This window comes from Sinocyclocheilus rhinocerous, unplaced genomic scaffold, assembly GCF_001515625.1.
Source record: "Sinocyclocheilus rhinocerous isolate Xijiao unplaced genomic scaffold, SAMN03320098_v1.1 scaffold568, whole genome shotgun sequence".
Lineage (NCBI taxonomy): Eukaryota > Metazoa > Chordata > Actinopteri > Cypriniformes > Cyprinidae > Sinocyclocheilus > Sinocyclocheilus rhinocerous.
In genome coordinates this window covers 831,845-851,275 of record NW_015652173.1, presented here as the reverse complement: position 1 = coordinate 851,275, position 19,431 = coordinate 831,845, and the positions used below count along the sequence as shown (strand labels likewise).

At 37.4% G+C, this 19,431-nt stretch overlaps 2 protein-coding genes across 6 annotated transcripts in view; one reads left to right on the top strand and one right to left on the bottom strand.

Annotated features, from left to right (window-relative positions):
- Positions 1-12,312, top strand: part of enc2 (ectodermal-neural cortex 2) — a 21,946-nt gene extending 9,634 nt beyond the window's left edge. For all 5 annotated transcript variants that reach the window (XM_016519737.1, XM_016519736.1, XM_016519735.1 and 2 more), the window contains one exon: positions 11,235-12,312. The gene's annotated coding sequence lies outside the window, so the exon portion shown is untranslated. The remainder of the gene's footprint in view (positions 1-11,234) is intronic.
- LOC107714045 (zinc finger BED domain-containing protein 1-like) lies at positions 8,234-9,464 on the bottom strand. The gene is made up of 2 exons (XM_016519740.1): positions 8,979-9,464; positions 8,234-8,775 (listed from the first exon to the last, which is right to left on the bottom strand). Exons 1-2 carry the CDS (start codon positions 9,198-9,200, stop codon positions 8,416-8,418), a joined length of 582 nt encoding a protein of 193 aa, XP_016375226.1. The 5' UTR covers positions 9,201-9,464; the 3' UTR covers positions 8,234-8,415.
- Positions 12,313-19,431: the final 7,119 nt, after the last annotated feature.

The window sequence follows — 19,431 nt, the reverse complement described above, 5'->3', positions numbered from 1 at the left end:
AAAGCCACGTCCTAATCCCAGCTGAACACCTCTGATGTGACTTTAAATGCAGACCATGAGCCAAAAACTTATCACCAAACACCAATGACTTGTACATACATATGGACAAATGTATTGGGACACCCCCTTCTTTAGAACAGAAAAGGGCACTTCCAAAACTGTGGCATCAAAGATGGAAACATAATTCATGTATTTAAAAATTGTATTTCCATCTTTGTTGCCACAGTTTTGGAAGTGTCTAAAATGATTGTACGCATATGTACAAGTCATTGGTGTTTGGCGATGAGTTTTTTTGAGTTTTCAATACTTTGGGCAATATAGTGTATGTTTGGTGCGGTAGGGGGCCCAACCTCATATTCTTTCATAGGGCCCAAAATTGCTAGCGGCACCCCTGACCAGAGAACAATGTGAACAGAAACAGTTTCACAATTGGAATGCAATTGTAAATTTGCAGAATTCGCATTCCCCAATTGTGCATTGAAGTCCCTATGCCCAGAAGCAATCAGTCTCTTTGGTTGTTGGTGCATTAGTAAAGACCTATTTCATTAGAGGAACTATTTCTTATGTGTGAAGGCAAAAAAAGTTTGTTACTTAAAGAGCCTACCACATTTGTTTTAGAAATGGAAAATGCATTGCCATCTGTTGTGTATTCTTGACAAGGTACAGATGTGTTATCAGCCAAATTTCAGTTTTTAAAGTTATAGATTTACTATACAAAAATTGTAATGGAGTCTCTCTATAAATATACAAAACAGAATTGTAGTTTTTCCAAACAAAGACTAATTTGAATTAATATTTGGCTAAAATTTCAGTGCATCATTATACAGTATTTTACTATTTTTTTATGTCTGCTTTAAGTTTTTAATAAATGATAATTATTTCACTCTCCAAAGAAACAAGAAAACTCCCATTTATTTCCATTTATAAGCTCCTTGGCATGCTATGTTACTATCAAACAAAAGGACGAGTATATAAATGTAAACCTATCATTTGCATTGAACTGTAAAAAATTAATGCTTATTGACAATATGAAATACATTAAGCTTTGTTCTAATAACTTCTATAGGCATCCGAGACTCATCATCATTTCTGCTATCATAATATTTTGTCTGTCAGCACTTATGAAGACTAGGGATAATAGGTCATTACAGACTAACAACATATGCATAAACTGCCTTTCTCAGAAGTCAGCGAGCCTCTTGTCTGCATGAAGTCAGAGTTTAATGATAAGCGTGCATATCAATTTGTGTATGTTATACAGCAAAGGTAGTTGCTTAAACCTGATGCTGAGGAATTACAATTGTGTCGATGGCCTCTAAGAATGCGTCATAACAGTCAGCTGAACATCTCTCACTTGTGTCATTTAAATTAGACTGCCTGGGGAGGGACCAGAGTCGTCTCATTGCATCCCCTGGTGATTAGAAAATGATTACTTCTGTGAGTAATCATTAACACTCTTCATCAGCCAGAGACTTCGTTCACACCACAAGCGCTTCATTTCACAGTGAAGCAGGTGGCCCAGCAAAAGCTGGGTTTTATAATTAGGCCCAGGGGGCACAAAATCAGAATGTCTGGAGGACGCCCTGGTAGGCCTGCCGAAGGATGTTGGCAGCAGTGGCGTGCTCCAGAAACGCCCACAGGAATCGCATAAACGTAGTTAACTGGGTTCCAACCAAAGGGTTAAAGCTTAGCTGGTTAGCATGGCCCCGCTAGACTCTGCTGGTAGACGTTGTAAGTACACCATCTGGCTTCAGAGTATTTTTCCATTGACGAGCATTCAAAAATATTTTTGTATTTTAGCAAAATAGCAACATTTAAAATGTGAATATTTCATATTACAGTAGACGTTTTTTGGAGAATACTTTAAATTTATATTTAAAGGGGTCCTATTATGCTTTTTCACTTTTTCAACTTAGCTTATACATATTTTAAAATCTGCAGCAGCCAGGGAGAAGCAGAGGAGTACCTGAATGTAATCCATTTCAGAAAGCGGTGTATCATTTTAGACAGCCAGATAATTGAATCCCAGAGTCTAAATTTGACATTATTAGTCATAATCAGACAGCCTTGCTGAAAACCATCTCGTTTCACGGTAGTTATACATTTTTTAGAGTCTTAGCTTAATGCCCTTAAAAAAAAAAAGAAAATAAAGGAAAGCTTTCAGAGATTGATGGTAGAGCGTATGTAAAGCTTGTATCTCATGTTTTCCCCCATTTAAACCACGCATTGTCAAACATTTGATAAAACATTTATATACAGTGGTGTGAAAGTTTTTGCCCACTTCCTGTTTTTTAATATTTTGCATATTCGTCACACTTGAATGATTCAGATCAACAAACTTTTAAAATGTTAATATTACACAAAGATGACCCGAGTAAATACAAAATGCTGTTTTAAAATAATGATTTCATTTATTAAGGGAAAAGAGCGGTCCAAACCTGCCTGGCACTATGTGAAAAAGTAATTCCCTTTCTAATGGCCCACTCTTCTTTGCAGAATTGTTTTAATTCAGCCACATTGGAGGGTTTTCGATCATGGATGTACTGATTAAGGTCATGCTACAGCATCTCAATTGGATTTAAGTCCGAACTTTGATTTGGCCACTCCAACTTTCATGATTTAACAGGAGGGGGCAATTAATTTTTCACGTAGGGCCAGGTAGGTTTGGACAGCTTTTTCCCTTAATAAATTAAATCATCATTTAAAAACAGCATTTTGCATTTACTTGCATTATCTTTGTGTAATATTAAAATCTGTATGATGATCTGAATCTTTTAAGTGCCACAAATATGCAAAAAATTAAAAATAAAAAAACCCCGGGAAGGGATTTCATGCACACCAAAAGTGAAGCAAATATTCGCATTACGTTATTGCTCTAGATTACTTGCGGGATGGTTTTTTTTGGAATAAAAACATTGTGTCCATTTTCTGATAAAATCGGATGTGTAAATAAGCTCTTCGCCGATTGGCTTGTGTGTCAACGTGTCATGCGAATTTTCCACTGGAGTTGATTTTTTTTTCAACCCGAGCAGAAGAGACGATTCAGTTGCATATCACGCTTTTGCTGCAATCGTGTCTCTCAATTTGTGTCATTTGCTTTGCCCATCGCGAATTTGCGCCCATTCGCGTCTTTGCATTGACTTTGTATTTAATGTACTCGCAGTAATAATTACATTTGCTTTTGGTGTGCACACACCTTAAGTGCTTCAATGGTTATATACAATGGCTATACAATGAAACAGTTGGGCAATTCAACATTGGACCCCATTGACTTTCATTTTATGGGGGGAAAAACCTTTTCCATTCCATAGAAAAAGTCAGTCATACAGGTTTTAAACAACATGAGGGTTTTGTTAACTATCCCTTTAAGTCAAGGATCACCCTTCCGCTGATCTGATAACAGGTGAATTAGTTGATCTTATGGAAAGGTAACATTAGCCTTATACCTTGCCAGAATGGTCCTTTTCAATACAATTTGTGGTGGTCTTTAGTTACACAGAAGATGTTAAAGATTCTAGGGTTTTTTTATATACAGTAGAGTACAAAAGAAACTTTAGATGTGACAGCATTGCTTTTATTTGTAGCTTGAAAAGTTAAAACTTAATCTTAATTGTATACATAGTTACACATCAAATGCTTTTCAGTCGGGTTGCCTTTTAGAAATTGTGTTAAATGCATTAAAGTGCATTTAAATGCATTTACCTGTGCTTTGATTTCAGATTCAAGCAATGGCCTATACATATGCAAATGCTTTAGTCTTGACTTCTCAAAAATTGGACCGGTATGATTTCAGTTGGACTAAAGTGTCTACATTTTGTATGTATTGTGAGATATATCCTAAGACAGACAAAATCCACTGTAACGTGAACATAATTAGTAAGATTTCAGGCCATTTCCTCTGAGTTACTATCCCACCCCCAGCACTTTACCTAAACAAAGGCCTTTCTCTGCACAACACCTTGACATTGGACTTCTCAAACCACTTCTGTTTGGGAATCTCCCTAAGCGCTGTTTGATGGAATCAGCTAGCATTTGCGTGTGTAATTTCAGAAGGAAAGTGCAGTTTCATGTTTTCCTTAGAATGATCACTGGATAAACAATCAGAAATTGCCCAAACAACACCATAATTGTTTCCAAAGTATGCGCTGGTAATGCTTTTTAAAAGCAGCATCAAACCTGGGGCCCGTTCTTCGTACGTCGCTTATACATCCGAGATGAAATGTCACATCCAAGATGATATCATCGCACTAATCAGGATCTGGCTAATTTGGTTCTTCGAACGCACCTGTTGTTGATGATTAGTATGGCTGGATTGAGTTGTCTGAGATAATTGCGCGTTGATGGGTTGGTTTAAAAGGGGCTATGTATCGATACTCAAAACCACAATTAGCAATGCAGCGATTGGCTGGCGGCAAGACAGCAACGTAATGACATCATATAATTCAAAAAGAAACCTGACGAAAAACGTAAAAAATATTTAGACTTTTATAAGGAAACAGCCAAGCGAACAAAACTACATAAATGTTATAATAGATAAATGAAATGTGCGCTGTTTTTATTTTCTTTTAATTTTTTACATGATTCCCAATTATTTATATTCACGATTTATAATATTTGTACAGGCTTTACAATTTTATTTCAATGTAGTAATTAGCAATTCATTTAATTTTATATTTGAACAGATTTGTTACGTTACAGCAAGTTAATGTTTCTTAAGGGTCAAGATCATGTTATCTGCATCTCCTGCGCTCCATCAAGCCACTCCCATAGTAGCTGTCGTCACTCAAATTAATGCACGACTCTACATTATCTGTATAGCATGTGTGTAAGACTCGAATACAATTATGAAGTAATAATTTTATGACGAATAAATCTTTCAGTGAGTAAAACTGGCTGTGTCTATAGTATTAAAGACTACACAACATTATTATTATAGTATCTTTAAATTAATTTGTAAATGATTATTATTTTAAATTATTGTCCCTGGATTAGTAGGGTACTCTTGTAATAAAGTCGCGGTGGTAGCGGACAGATTTTAAGTATCAATTCTGCTTAAAAAGATGCAATCTAATCCTGTTTGCATGAAATAAGCCTGCTCCCAAACAGGTTTAAGCTTACGGACCTGTTGCTATGACAGCAACTTTGGGATGAGCTTCGAAGTACCAAACAATCCAAGATCATGCCAAATCGTCAACAATCAAATCCAGCTAACGTCGAGTTAGCGACTTTCGAAGAACGGGCCCCTGATGACTTTCCAGGGCTTTAATTACAACCAGAAGCTTCAAGTTAATATAATAGGGAATATCCAGGCATTGACCTGTAATGACATCCCTTTTGACTTTTTGCTTTAGCGCATGCCATATGTCCTCAATAAGACTTAGTTACTGCTTTTTCTGACAACAGTGCAGTTTCATTGGGCAGCATTGTGTTCAACTAATCCAGGTAATTTGCCAGTTGGAACAGTCCTGACCCTTTGCCAAACACCACAACCTCCCGTCCCAAACCCGTAAAGGAGGGGCCTTTAGAAAAACTAAACCAGCTAATTGTTTTGCTGTTGCAGAGCCCATAAATCGGATTGGGCTGTTTTAATCTGAGCTCTCTTTGTGGCATGCATGCTACTAAAGCAGGAAACATGATGTTTTGGCAGTGTCCACAGGTAGCAAATGCCCGGATTTCCCATGCGCCTCATCCTCTCTGACCCGCCAAGCATTGACACAGTTGGGTAAAGGCTGGATAAGCTTTGCCTGGTCGATGTGCCCCATTTAAACTAGATGTGGATTTGCACATTCAAGTGCACACAGTTATGGCAGCAGCTCTCCGTTTCCTGGAATGGCACCGCTCACTGTAATCAGTCCTTAAATTTATCCTTTAGCATCACCGCATTAGTAATGCCATGTCTACTTTAACCCCTCCATCAAGTCTGGTTTTGATAAGCATAAGCCTATAGTGTTAGCAACATGTTTAACAGATCTACACCGAAATGTGTTATTGAAGTTGACTATGTGCCAGTTCTGAGGAAATGTTGAACCATTTAACTGTAAACGTCTTGTCCAAACATTAGCATTTCCCTAGCAAACACGAACATTTGCATTTCAGTTGAACTGAAGTAATAATTTCTCTTTTTCAAAAAGTCACATTAGTGCTTTAATCCAAAATAAATCGTCTGGACTAACAAACCTAGATAATGTGTAGAATGCATGTATAGACATTAATCAGACTAAAATTGGCTCTGGTCTTGATGCTTGTTCTATTTACTTAATTTAAAAAGCAACACGGTCATTGAACATCATGTCACAGTAACTTAATTTCATTTTTAATCAATCAATCCACTTAAATTTGTTGAATAGAAGTTAACTTGATCCTTTTGTGTTGGGCCTACATGAATTATTTTTGCTGGCAACAAACTGTGCATTGCTCTAGTTCCCAGCATGCTTTTCATGGGAGTGGATTGGGAGAGTAAATGTTGAAATGAACTTATTTATGCATTTATGAGTAAAGGAAAAGGCTTTTGTTTAGTTATGTTGGTGGTGGGTTTGTGGTTGCCCTTATGCTGAAGAATGGAGCTTTGGCATGAGAGTGCATGCATGTATATATAAAGTGCGCATTTTTATAGATTTCTCATTTATAAATAAAATGCATTTTAATATTAAAGATACATGTAGCATGGTAATTTGGCGAATTCCCATTTGATCTGTGGGTTTGATCAGCAAATAGACTTGTTCTAGTCTCTTTTTTGAGAGAGAGAGAGAAGGAGAGAGAGAGAGAGGAAATAAAGAATAAATTGAATTCCAACTGGGTTATTAATGAGATTTTTAGTTTTTAAAGAATTGTTTAGACTTTTAATGTATCTTAATGTACAATATTTCTCAATACTTTCTCACTACTCAATTATTCACTCCATTCAGGGGTTTACCTTGAGCTTTTCACCTAAGCCATCACATCATAAGCACATAATTTCTATGAAATTCAGCACAGTTTTATCCTCTATATGTGAAAAGTATTTTAAAACCAATGTGATCTCTGTGTTCCCTTCAAGTGCATGTGGCAGCTATTCTGCCAGATCAGAATCTCACACTTAATGAATCATAAAGCAGATGGACGCATTTAAGGTGAAACCCACGGCTGGGATCTGCAAAATATTTACTTCGTTTTTGGTTTATAAAAAGCGGCAGTCAGTTTTGATGGATACGTCAATGGCCTTGTCGATGTAGACGCTGAAATGATTTCATTGTTGTAGCTTAACACACTTACGCCCTTTAAGGGGGAGGCATTAGCATTAAATTACAATGTGGTGGAGGTGATGAGAATTGAATTAGAGGCAAGCTTCACTGGTGGGATGTGAAGCTGATGTAAGCGATTGATTTTAAATCCTCTGTAAGCATTGGGATATTGAGAGGGCGTTAGGGGGAAGGCTCATTTTAAGTGCTTTGAGATTACAAATCCCATCCGCTCTCCACGGACACAACAACAGACGAGGTTCAAAGATGCTCGGAATTGATTCCGCTACTTCATCACATTCAGTTCTGGTTTTTATAATTGGTCTCATTTTCTCGGTTTGATTTTAAAACAGTTTTTGGTGCATTCAGAACAATCACACATTTGTTCCTATTGCAACACAGCAGCTAATACAAATGGCTGGGTATCGATACAGATTCGATTCTTAAATCACAAGATCTTGATTTTATCTGATTGATTCATTTAAATATATTTCAGTTATAAAAGCTTATGTCCATATACAGTATAAGACCCAGTTCATTAGGGGTGTGAACCTACACTGGTCTCACGGTTTGGTTCGATTGCGATTACCATGTCATCGATTCGGTTCAATTCGATATCACGATGCACTGCATCCTCAATTTTCAGTTTTACTTCACATGTATACAATTTTGTCAATAAATGCAAGCAGTCAGATATGTGAACTGAACCTTTAATTTTACCTGCTCAAAGAAAACACGCTTCTTGAATGTATCAAACAAACAAAACTCAAGTCTGGGCACAGAAGACAACAGGAGCGTTTAGAACAAATACACAAAAGTAAATACTAAAAGTGCATAATGCAAGGAGTGTACTTTAGTACTTATATAGTGCAGTGTACTTTCTTGTAAACCATTTAAATATATAAAAAATGTATAAACATTAAATTAAATTAAATTATACACCAAAATAAACAAAAGGCCACACCTACTTGTGAATATAGTCAGTCAATCTTCAAAAAACTAAATTTGCACTTCAGCAGTGTTTTAATACACAAAATAAAAGCAAAAAACAAATATAAAATAACACCACTGGACACAGGGAACTTCCTGAAACATCACAAACTACTCAGCATTATTCACTGCTCAGCATTTGGGAATGTGTAGGTTTTTCTTTAAGAACACTAACTGGTCCACATGCTCTGATTTAAGAGTGCTTCTTTTAGCAGTCACCACATCTCCTGCTGAGATGTGCCTGGGATACACAAGTATCACTTTGACGAGAGAGGAGAGGAAACGTGACCTCATAGACACGCCACCAGTTCAAAGGGTCCTCTGTGAGAGGCAGAGATGGAGCTTTACAGTATGCCTCCATTTCCTCCTTAGCAATGACATAGGGGGTCTTGGGTTCGACTGTACCTTCAGTGTCAGTGAAAGACTGCCCCAGCAGTCTCACAAGCAGCGATGAGGCCTTTCGTTTGGGAGCAGCAGAGGGGCTGTCCTCCATGGATGTTTCTTCTCCTGGAGTTCCTGTTCCCTCAGGTGCTTCATCCACATCTGTCCTGCTAGGTGTACACTCATTCTGTGTTTGAACGGCATAATTGAAAATACAATTAAACTAGTAGACAGTGAACTCAGTCAATACAACAGCTCATATATTAGGATTATAACCGTTTTTCAGTTTTAATAAAAAAAAACATTTTAACTCATTTTAGCTACTATTCATATTATGAGTGTTTTTTTGTTTTAATTTTATATATTGTACAAGAAACATGATAGAATTACCTCCAAGGAGGCAGCCTCCTCTGCCAGTGCTCTGTATACCTCCAATCGTTCCTCTTCTGTGAGAAAAGGCATTCCCTTAAATCGGGGATCCAGGGCAGGGGCTGTATGAAGGATCCTCTTCTCTGACTCACTGTTGTACCTCTTCAGGAGATCTGTTCTGATTGCATTCTTGATCTCATGGATCTCCGATGGTGTCTGACATATTCTGGAGGAGTTGCGCATTTAGAAGAGCAATGAGAGACACTGTCGGATTGCGCTCTTCTGACATAAGTGTTGTTGCATCCTTCATTGGCTTTAATGCCCTCACAGCGTCCTTTGCATTTGTCACATCTGTTTCAGTAAGAGTGCACAGATCTGTCTCTCCTTTTCTGACTTCTGGTGACAGCAAGGTGGCACAAATTGCAGGTTGTTGTTCCAAGAACATCTCGACCATGTCGTATGCGCTGTTCCACCTTGTTGCAACATCAGTTACCAGCTTATGATTTCTCAGGCCAAGACATTGCCGTTTCACTTTCAGACAGTGACTCGCTGTGGTGCTGCGATGGAAGAATGTTGATATTCGTCGGATTCTGCCCAAAAGCCTGGAGAGGGCGGCCACTTTAAGCGCGCTGGGATGCGAGATTCAGCGTATGTGCAAAGCATTTTACGTGAGGGAATGTTACGAATTGAGCTGCAGCGATCATGTTCGATGCATTATCTGTCACAAGCACAATCTTTATCTGATAGCTGCCATTCCTCCACGACATGAGACAGTAGCTCTGCCAGATGAGCACCCGTGTGAGACTCATAAACGACTCTCGTTTGCAGCACATGTGACAAAATCTTACAGTCCTCGCTAATGTAATATGCCGTTATTGTCACATATGACTGTCTCGACCGAAGTCCAGGAATCACATGTTATTGGAACTCGATGAGCTTGGCTCATTGATGCCATTATTTGGGCTTTGGTTTCGTGGTAGAGTTCCGGCATAATCTTTTCTGAAAAGTGGCTGCGTGTGGGAGCTCCAGTGTATTCAACAGGTGGCAAAACCCGGGGTTTTCCACCACAGAAAAGGGGCGTATATCCTTTGCAATAAAGCTGCCACTGCTCTGGTAATTCTCTGCCCTTTCTCAGAGTTGGGCGGCAACGTTGATATCACTTGATCTATTTTTGGCTGAGCTGGGTCCACCTTGGTGCTGACAGGCATTAAAGGGTTAGTTCACCCAAAAATGAAAATTAGCCCATAAATTACTCACCCTCAAGTCATCCTAGGTGTATATGACTTTCTTCTTTCAGACGAATCCAGTCGGAGTTATATTAAAAATTGTCTTTGATCTTTCAAGCTGTTTCATGGCACTCAGCGGGTGTTGCATGCATCAGTCCAAAAGCACTTAATTAAAATGCGCCCATCCATAAAAATTTTTTCCGACTGGATTCGTCTGAAAGAAGAAAGTCATATACACCTAGGATGACTTGAGGATGAGTAATTTATGGGCTAATTTTAATTTTTGGGTGAACTAACCCTTTAACAGCTCAGGGAGAAAACGGCTGATGTGGTTTCTCAAGGTAGTGGTATTACCCCCTGCATATTTTATTTGTGTGTGACATGATTTACACACAGCATGTGTCTTCTTCCAGGTCGTGCTTACCAGGTTGTTCATAAAAGCCGAAATGAGCCCAGATGTTGGCTTTTAAAGTAGTTGGAGCATTTTTAATTGCTCTCACTCGCGTCTTGCCTCCCTCCGCCATTGTATGCTACCGTGACAAAGCATGTATGTGACAAATGACGTCAGAAAAGCGTCAGTACGTTATAATCGGTAATGGTCCATTACTGAACCGATACCGAATCGTCCTCGTCTGCATCACGATGCATCGTAGATACGATTAATTTCGACACCCATACAGTTCATAGGTGCCAAATAAAGAATCGGTTTACTTTGGTTACGCTGTATTTTTTTTATTTACTAAAAAGAACCACTCAGAGAAATTAGTGAATCAGACTACATTCTTCACACATGCATTGTTTGTGACTCAAACTATGCTTTAGTTTTCATTACTCAAACTTTTTTGCTTGGATTGACTAAGCCCAATATGGTGATAGTAAGGTAGAGAGGCACCAGAAATGTGCCATTCTTTCATCCCTGACATTTCTCCCAGTCAATTTAAATGGCCTCTTACATTTGCATGAAGTTGGAGTGCATTGGCTGGATTCAAATTACAGCGTTTGGCTTGGAGCTCTAAAATCTGGTTTTATACTGTGCCGTCTCTCATTGCAGGTGCCCTGGTCTTCTAGCCACACTGAATGGACGACAGCAGGGCTGGATTGTCATTGGCTGGCCTGAAGCACCTCTGCTGGGTGGGTGTGGTGTGGCTGCGATCGGTCACGGCCACTCTCGAAAACAAACCATCTATCCACTGCTGAGAGGAGCCACAGAGAAGAGCTGAAAAATCTCCAGAAGAGAGGCCACAAAGGCCTTCTCCCTACAGCACAATACTAACTCATGCCATGCGTGTTCATTGCCAAATCAGAGGCACAAGGACACAATACACTCTTACGCCAATACCTACTCTTTGGAAACTCTTTTGCAATCCATCGAGGTCAAGAACATTCCAGTGAACTATGATAAATGACAACTAAAGCATGATTTCACTTCGTGAAAATATCTTCACTTTGATTGGCAGTACAGCTTGTTCATGTTCGTGTTACGTCCAAAACGCCTTACGGACACTGCGTTTAAAACAAAACATCTGAAATATCTATAGAAATGCAGAACATCCCCATGGGAAAGTGCAAGTTTACTCAAGCAGGATGTAAAATGCCTGTGGTACTTCTGTGAAATGGATTTTAACCTGGAACTTGTATAGATTCTACAGCACAATGTATTATCAAGGACTTCCTCTCGTTTTAAGATTTCTTGAAGGTTGAAACATTTGATAAATGCATTTAATTTATGTGTTTGTGACTAAACAAAGCAGTAATGGAAAAATTGCACATGATGAGTACCTGATGGATGATGAGGGTGTTGATGTTGGTTACCATTTTCCTTTCTAATTGAATGCTGGAATCTTAAAAGGAATTTTCTAGGTTTAATACAAGTTAAGCTCTGTCGACAGCCGTTGTGGCATAATGTTTTTGAATTTCAACTATTTCCTCTTTCTGTAAAAGAAAATGCAAAACAAATCTGGGTTCCAGTGAGGTATTTACAATGGGGCCATTTTGTAAACACTAAAATTCTCACTGCTTCTATAGTACAGTCACAAGACGTAAATATGCATGTTAACATGATTTGTGTAAATAACTTCGTTTAAATTTGCAAAGCCCTAAAAAAAAAAAAAAAAAAACTACAATTTTAAACCGCTTTATAGTTTAAATAATACACATTTTAACAACAAAAATTAAATGTGCTTTGATCAAATATGCTCACATATTTCTGCTTCTATATCCATTCACCTAGTCCCCATTTTAAATGCCTAACCGTAACATCCATTTTTGCCTGTTTTTAAAGGGTTAGCTAATTTTTCCTATAGGACCCATAAGACCTTCGTTCATCTTCAGAACACAAATTAAGATATTTTTTATGAAATCCGAGCTTTCTGACCCTGCATAGATAGCAACGCAACTGACACGTTCAAGGCCCAGAAAGGTAGTACGAACATCGTTAAAATAGTCCATGTGACATCAGTGGTTCAACCGTAATTTTATGAAGCTACAAGAAAAGAAAAAAATAATGACTTAATTCAACGATTTCTTCTCTTCCCTGTCATGACGCATGCGTGTGGGGCTGCTGAAGCAGGAGCCGGCATTCTGACGTAGAACCCAGATGCGCTGCAGCTTGTTTACAAGCAGAAGAATGCACACATATGCATCGTGGTACTGTTGTGAATGCGCGGTGAAGACTGACACATGTAAGAAGAAATAGTTGAATAAAGTCATTATTTTTGTTTTCTTTGCACACAAAAAGTATTCTCGTAGCTTCATAAAATTATAGTTGAACCACTGATGTCACATGGACTTTAACAATGTCCTTACTACCTTTCTGGGTCTTGAACGTGGCAGTTGCAGGGTCAAAAAGCTCTCAAATTTCATCAAAAATGTCTTCGCGTTCCAAAGATGAACAAAGGTCTTACGGGTTTGGAACCACATGAGGGTGAGTATTTAATGACAATTTTCATTTTTGGGTGATCGAACCCTTTAAAGAAAAGGAAGAACAAGTCATTTTTTATCCCTAATTGATTGAGCTTAATTAGTATTGTTTCAACCATTATTGTTGAAGGTTGGTTTTCTTGCTCACTTACAGTCTTAAAGCTCTTGAAAAGGGATATGAATTTGAATTGTGTTTTGGGGGGAGTTTATCTTCTGTAGTAAATGACTCGCTGCTAAACATTTCCATTTGAAGGGGACTTTCTGGGATTATGCAGCAGATCCCACAGGCATCCTTGTGAACTGAATTCCTGGTGCCTAATACCGGTAGATGTATTTGTTGCTCATTCAGTCAGTTGAAGGGTTTGAATAAATGATTTTTGATGCTTGCAGACTGGTTTCATAAGCACCCTGGAGGTTTAAAAAAAGTGCCTGGATTCCTCTCTGAAAACTCCTCCACAACACATCCAAGGTTTTTTGACGTAACAGGAACAAGCTTTACGCTATTAGCCAAATCTTATAATGCTCAAGCTAAATCCGCATGGATTTTTTTGAAATGCCTCTTAAATTAGAAATGTTATCCATTGCATGAGGTTTCCTGCTCCTACAGATAGAATTTATGTGTTAGATTTGTGGTTGCACTGGGGAATTTTAGTTCATATTGAAATAATATTTTAGTTAGGATTTTGTTTCTTAAGGACATAGGAACAGATAAAAGAAAATTCATGGATACTGGATGTTGATCAACAATTTTATGTTATTAGCAAGCACACTTGAAAAAAATAGGTAGCCAATAAGTTGAAAACTGATTTTTCTTTTTTTTGACGCAAACCAAAATAGTCATTTGACAATATCTCCATTTAAAAAAGTGCAATTTATAATACCGTTGACCCTACACATGTGATATGTTCTGATCAAAATGAAGCTGTGTGAAAATTTTTTTTTAAATAAAATGTGATTATTGGTAAGCATGCATTGAGCCTCTTTTATAGGGCGGCTATGCCAAGGGCAATGCCAGAGGCGCAGATTTATTGTGGCTGTTTTTTAAACATCCGCTTTATTCCCTAAAATAGGAGAGGGCACCGAGTCCAGGAAATTGTGCAGTCGTCTGGAAACGGAGGCTGGCATTTCATAATGATTCCTTGAGGCACCTCTTTGCAAAGTTTTTATCGAGTTCATGTTTACTCTTAAGCCTGTGAGAAGCTATTAGCACATCTGACGGATACATTGGTGCACTGCAGCAAGAGTGTTTACTGGTCGGTTTGGAATGCGATGGAGCAGTGTGAATATTTCAATTTGGATTTATCAAAAACTGACCACTTACTGTGGCAGTGGAACATACATGAAATATCCAACATCTAAATAATTTTGTTCTCTTAGATAGGAGATCATGACAAGACTCGCTGTGATTTCCTTTCAAGCTTCTAATTTGGTACTGTGGCTGACAGCCCAGTGGATTGTGGGAGGGGTGAGGAGGCCCCCAAAGACAGACAGACAAGGGCACAGGCGCTAGGAGACGGAGCAACCTGGGTGAATGGAAGGTAAATCCACTGCTAGGCAAGAATGTTGAACCCAGTCTCTCCTGCCACTCATTTTGCCTTTCAGGCCACCTGCTAGCCCTGAGGACTGGGCTCAAATAACAGCCACTGGCTGCTACTTACACACCAAAGAAAAAGACCTTCACAAGGTTCAGGAATTTTAAGAAGCCAATATTAAGAATTTAAGAAGCCAAGACAATATTATATATATATACACATACACACACACACACACACACTCTCTCTATATTGCCAAAAGTATTAGGACACCCCCTTCTGATAAACAAGTTTGACTACTTTAGTAATTTCCATGAGTAAAAATCTTAAATGTTTAAGCAAGCATATAATGATATTCTAAAGGATTGTGTGCATCTAATTTTATAGCAACAGTTTGGACAGGACCCTTTTCTATTCTAACATGACAATGGATAAGGCAAGGTTAAAAAATAAATGATTAATTCGGTCAGTGTGGAAGAACTTGACTGGTCTGCAGAAAGCCAAGTCCTAATCCCAGCTGAACACCTCTGGTGTGACTTTAAATGCAGACCTTGAGCCAAAAACTCGTCACCAAACACCAATCACTTGTACATACACTATATGGACAAAAATATTGGGACACCCCCTTCTTTAGAACAGAAAACACACTTCCAAAACTGTGGCAACAAATATGGAAACATAATTCATGTATTTAAAAATTGTATTTCCATCTCTGTTTCAACAGTTTTGAAAGTGTCTAAAATGAATGTACCCATGTACAAGTGATTGGTGATGAGTCTTTGGCTCAAGGTCTGCATTTAGTTACACCAGAGGTGTTCAGCTGGGATTAGGACTCGCAATTCCCTAGAATAGCATTATATGCTTAAACATTAAGATTTGTACTCATGGAAATTACAAACCTGTTGTATGTGTGTGTGTGTATGTATATATATATATATATATATAAACATGGGAAAAAATAAGTTCGGAATAATTTGGAAATATTATTAATTAAAATAATTATCCATTTTAATATATTTGCAAATGTTATTTATTCCTGTGGTGGCAAAACTGAATTTTCAGCAGCCATTACTTGTGTTTATTCTGAAAATTACATTTGAAAATATTAAAATATAAAAAAGTTATTTTTATATTTCACAATAATACTGTTTTACTGTATTCGTAATCAAATGCAGCCTTGGTGAGCATAAGAGGCTTTAAAAAAAAATAAAGTTATTCCAATACCTTTGACTAGTAAATTGTTCAAACTTTTGGGGTCTTTAATGTTTTTTCTTATGGTCAGCAAGGCTGCATTTATTTGATCAAAAAATACTGTTAAAAATTACATTAATATCAGTTTTCAAATTGGATTGATTTTAAAACGTAATTTATTCCTGGGATGCAAAGCTGAATTTTCAGCAGTCTTCAGTCTCACATGATCCTTCAGAAATCATTCTAATATGCCGATTTGAAACATTTCTTATTCATGCTGAAATAATTTGTGCTGCTTAATATTTTTTGGAAAGTTTGACTGTGATTTGTTTCATGATTCATTGAGGAATATAAAAAGAATAGCATTTATAGCAGTCTGAACCACATGTGCACTATAACGAATGAGTTTCAAACTCATTTGCACGTTTAGCCTCCCCTTGTGTATGGAAGATGTTTGGTCTTTGAATGCAGTTGTTTGGCAGATCAGCATTGGCAACCTCATGCTGAGAGAGTTTGCTAATTGAAATGCAGAAATGTGTTTTGCCTCGGTTCTCTCTGAACTGGTGCATAATTGAGGCTGTAAAGCATTTCACTCATGTATATTTGAACAGGTCTCTTTTGCCCGTTTGAAATCTTCAGCGCAAATCTCACTAACTTCAGAAGCCTGCATTGATTTTCACACTGGGAATGTTCGGAACAAAATAAAAATAATTAAATTATTTGCACATTTAATGAAGCATCTGCCATGTAGATTTCATCATTACTTTTGTCATTTACATTATTTCAGCCTTCATTTTTTTTTCATCTGTGGTGACAAGAATAAAACTTCATAATATATACAGCATTTGCTTAAATGAACGATTCTGGTAAATCATTTTTTGGACGTCTCTTGGGTGATCAGTGTGAATAAGGATTTATCATGGTTCGAGTCTCGTACCGGCAGGGATTGTAGGTGGGGGGAGTGAATGTACAGCGCTCTCTCCCACCTTCAATACCACGACTGAGGTGCCCCTGAGCAAGGCACCGAACCCCCAACTGCTCTCCGGGCGCCGCAGCAAAAAATGTCTGCCCACTGCTCCGGGTGTGTGTTCACGGTGTGTGTGTGTTCACTGCTGTGTGTGTGCACTTTGGATGGGATAAATGCAGAGCACTAATTCCGAGTATGGGTCACCATACTTGGCCACATGTCATGTCACTTTCACTTTTTCACTTTCATGCTTTCACAGCTGAAGATTTTTTTTTAAATAGGTTTTTATTAAATAGTCTGCTTTATTTTCTACTGGAAGAACTTGTCAGTATTGCTAAAATTACTCAAATATTTTTGCCAATACACATTAATAGATAATAGACATTATATCATATATCAAGTCAATATTTAATTATACTCAAATGCACATAATAATAATAATAATAATAAATATTATTATTATTATTAAATAATTACATTTATTATTATTTTTATTTTAATAATTTATTAAGCAACAAAAACGGATGGACGGATGGATGGATGATAATTGAGCACCAAATCAGCATGTAATGATTTCTGAAGGATCATGTGACACTGACGACTGGAGTAATGACTGCTAAAAATATATTAAAAAAAAAAAAAGATTAATGATAATAAGTGATAGTAATAATAATTGAGCACCAAATCAGCATGTAGTGATTTCTGAAGGACCATGTGACACTGAAGACTGGCGTAATGATGCTGAAATAATTGTTTAAAAAAAGAGGATAATAGTAATAATAATAAACAACAACTACTATTATTTTTATTATTTTTATTAAAAACAATAGAATAAATTGCATTAAAATTTATTTAAAATACTTATTTTAAATAGTTTGTTTGTTTCACAAAATTAGTTTTTATTGTATTTATCAAATAAATGCAGGATATTCAACAAAAAAAATCCAGACTTTTGTTGTAGTAAAATTTTATTACATTTATATTTTATATTAAATTACAGCATTTCAACATTAGTTTCCCATTATGTTGGCAAAGTAATGTTATAATGCCAGCCACAACAATGCAAAAATCTATTGAATATGTCCGGCCCAGTATTTTTACTCTCTTGGGCGTTAGAAAATGAGAGAGAAAGAGACAACAGCATGTTGCAAGAATTTCCCGTCCACAAGACAACTTTAATTATATAATATCAATTATAATTACAGCCACCCACACAGAAGCGCTGGCAGTGGCCCAGCTCATTTACGCGTACAGTATGAGAGCTCAGAGATAAAACGGGCACAAAGCAGCATTCATACTCTCTTCACTGGATTCACCCTCACTGTGATGCACACCACTAGCTCATCACCCATTTACATTTAATTAAAGCAGACATGCCAGATCAATATGTTCCATTAGCCCCAATACGTCTGTGACAGAATAAGCAGACGACATCAGCCACTAATTTCCCCAGCGATGCCATCGACAGCAGCCTGCGCTATCCTGCTTTTAAGAGCCTGAACACGGCGTGAAGCTCTGTGGTATGCGGCTTTCACACACACACACAGACTCAATGAATTGCACAAACACCCCTGGGGGGGAAGCAGAGGTCATGAATTAGTCTTTGAACTGACTTTCTGAAAGATGTTTAGAAGTGTGTGTGTCTCTCCTTTCATTGTTTATGACTAGATAGGGCTGTTCACTTACTTCTTAGGGCAACAAATCCAGCTTTATTCAAAGGTTTTTAACAATTAGTTGGCACAAGCACGTTGTAAGCACAGTCTGTGAGAATGTAAATGGCAATTTCAAAAAAGGCATTTTTATGTGAGATTTTTTTGCTGTCAGTTTTACAAGCTGAACGGGGTGGAGAAAGACTCAAAATGGTTTCAGGTCAAGGCTGACAGCAAAAAATGCTGAAAACAGGATACTCTGCGGGTCAGTGTTCTGTAAACAAACGCGGACTTTAGAGTCAAATGGGAAAACCAAACAACATAAAACGTGCTTGCGCTTGTACGAAAATGGAGCTATGGGTAAACGGTCAGGACCGTTTCTCTGGGTGCCGTCAATCTAAATCCCTGTCTTTGGGAAAACTAGGTGTTCATTTGAATCTCACGTTTTTTGGAGGTTTTTGAAATTGGACCCCAAGCAAGTGTGCAATGGTAAATGTATATATTATTCTCTGATGCCAGTTATAAACCACACAAATTGTTCATGCTGCAGTGCATTCTCGGAGCTCACAAATTAACAATATTGTTCAAAATTATTTGTTCAGACTGCTATTACACTAACAGGGAAATTCTATTGGGAAATATAATATTTCTCAATACACTCTTAAAAATAAAGGTTCTTAAAAGGTTCTTCACAGCGATGCCATAGAAGAACTTCTGTGGCATCGTGAAGCACCTTTATTTTTAAGAGTGTATAACAACGGGAAATTAGTTTTTTTATATTTACTTTATTTTATATTTTATTTATTTTTTACTTTTTATTTTATTGCAGTGTTTTTCATTTATTAAAAAATAAATAAATTCACAGATTCTCCTCAAAATCAACACCAAAATGTGAAAATAAATATTACATCAAAATAAAACAAATAAAATAGCTGTAATATAGCAAGAAAGTACATTTCAATTATTTTTTTACTTTAAAATAAAAAATAG

Bases quoted from the DNA above. Each gene is read 5' to 3' on its own strand.
- LOC107714045 (XM_016519740.1), bottom strand. From the start codon at position 9,200: ATGCGCAACTCCTCCAGAATATGTCAGACACCATCGGAGATCCATGAG. The intron at 8,776-8,978 runs GTAATTCTATCA...GTTCAAACACAG, and splicing joins AGGAGGCTGCCTCCTTGGAG to AATGAGTGTACACCTAGCAG.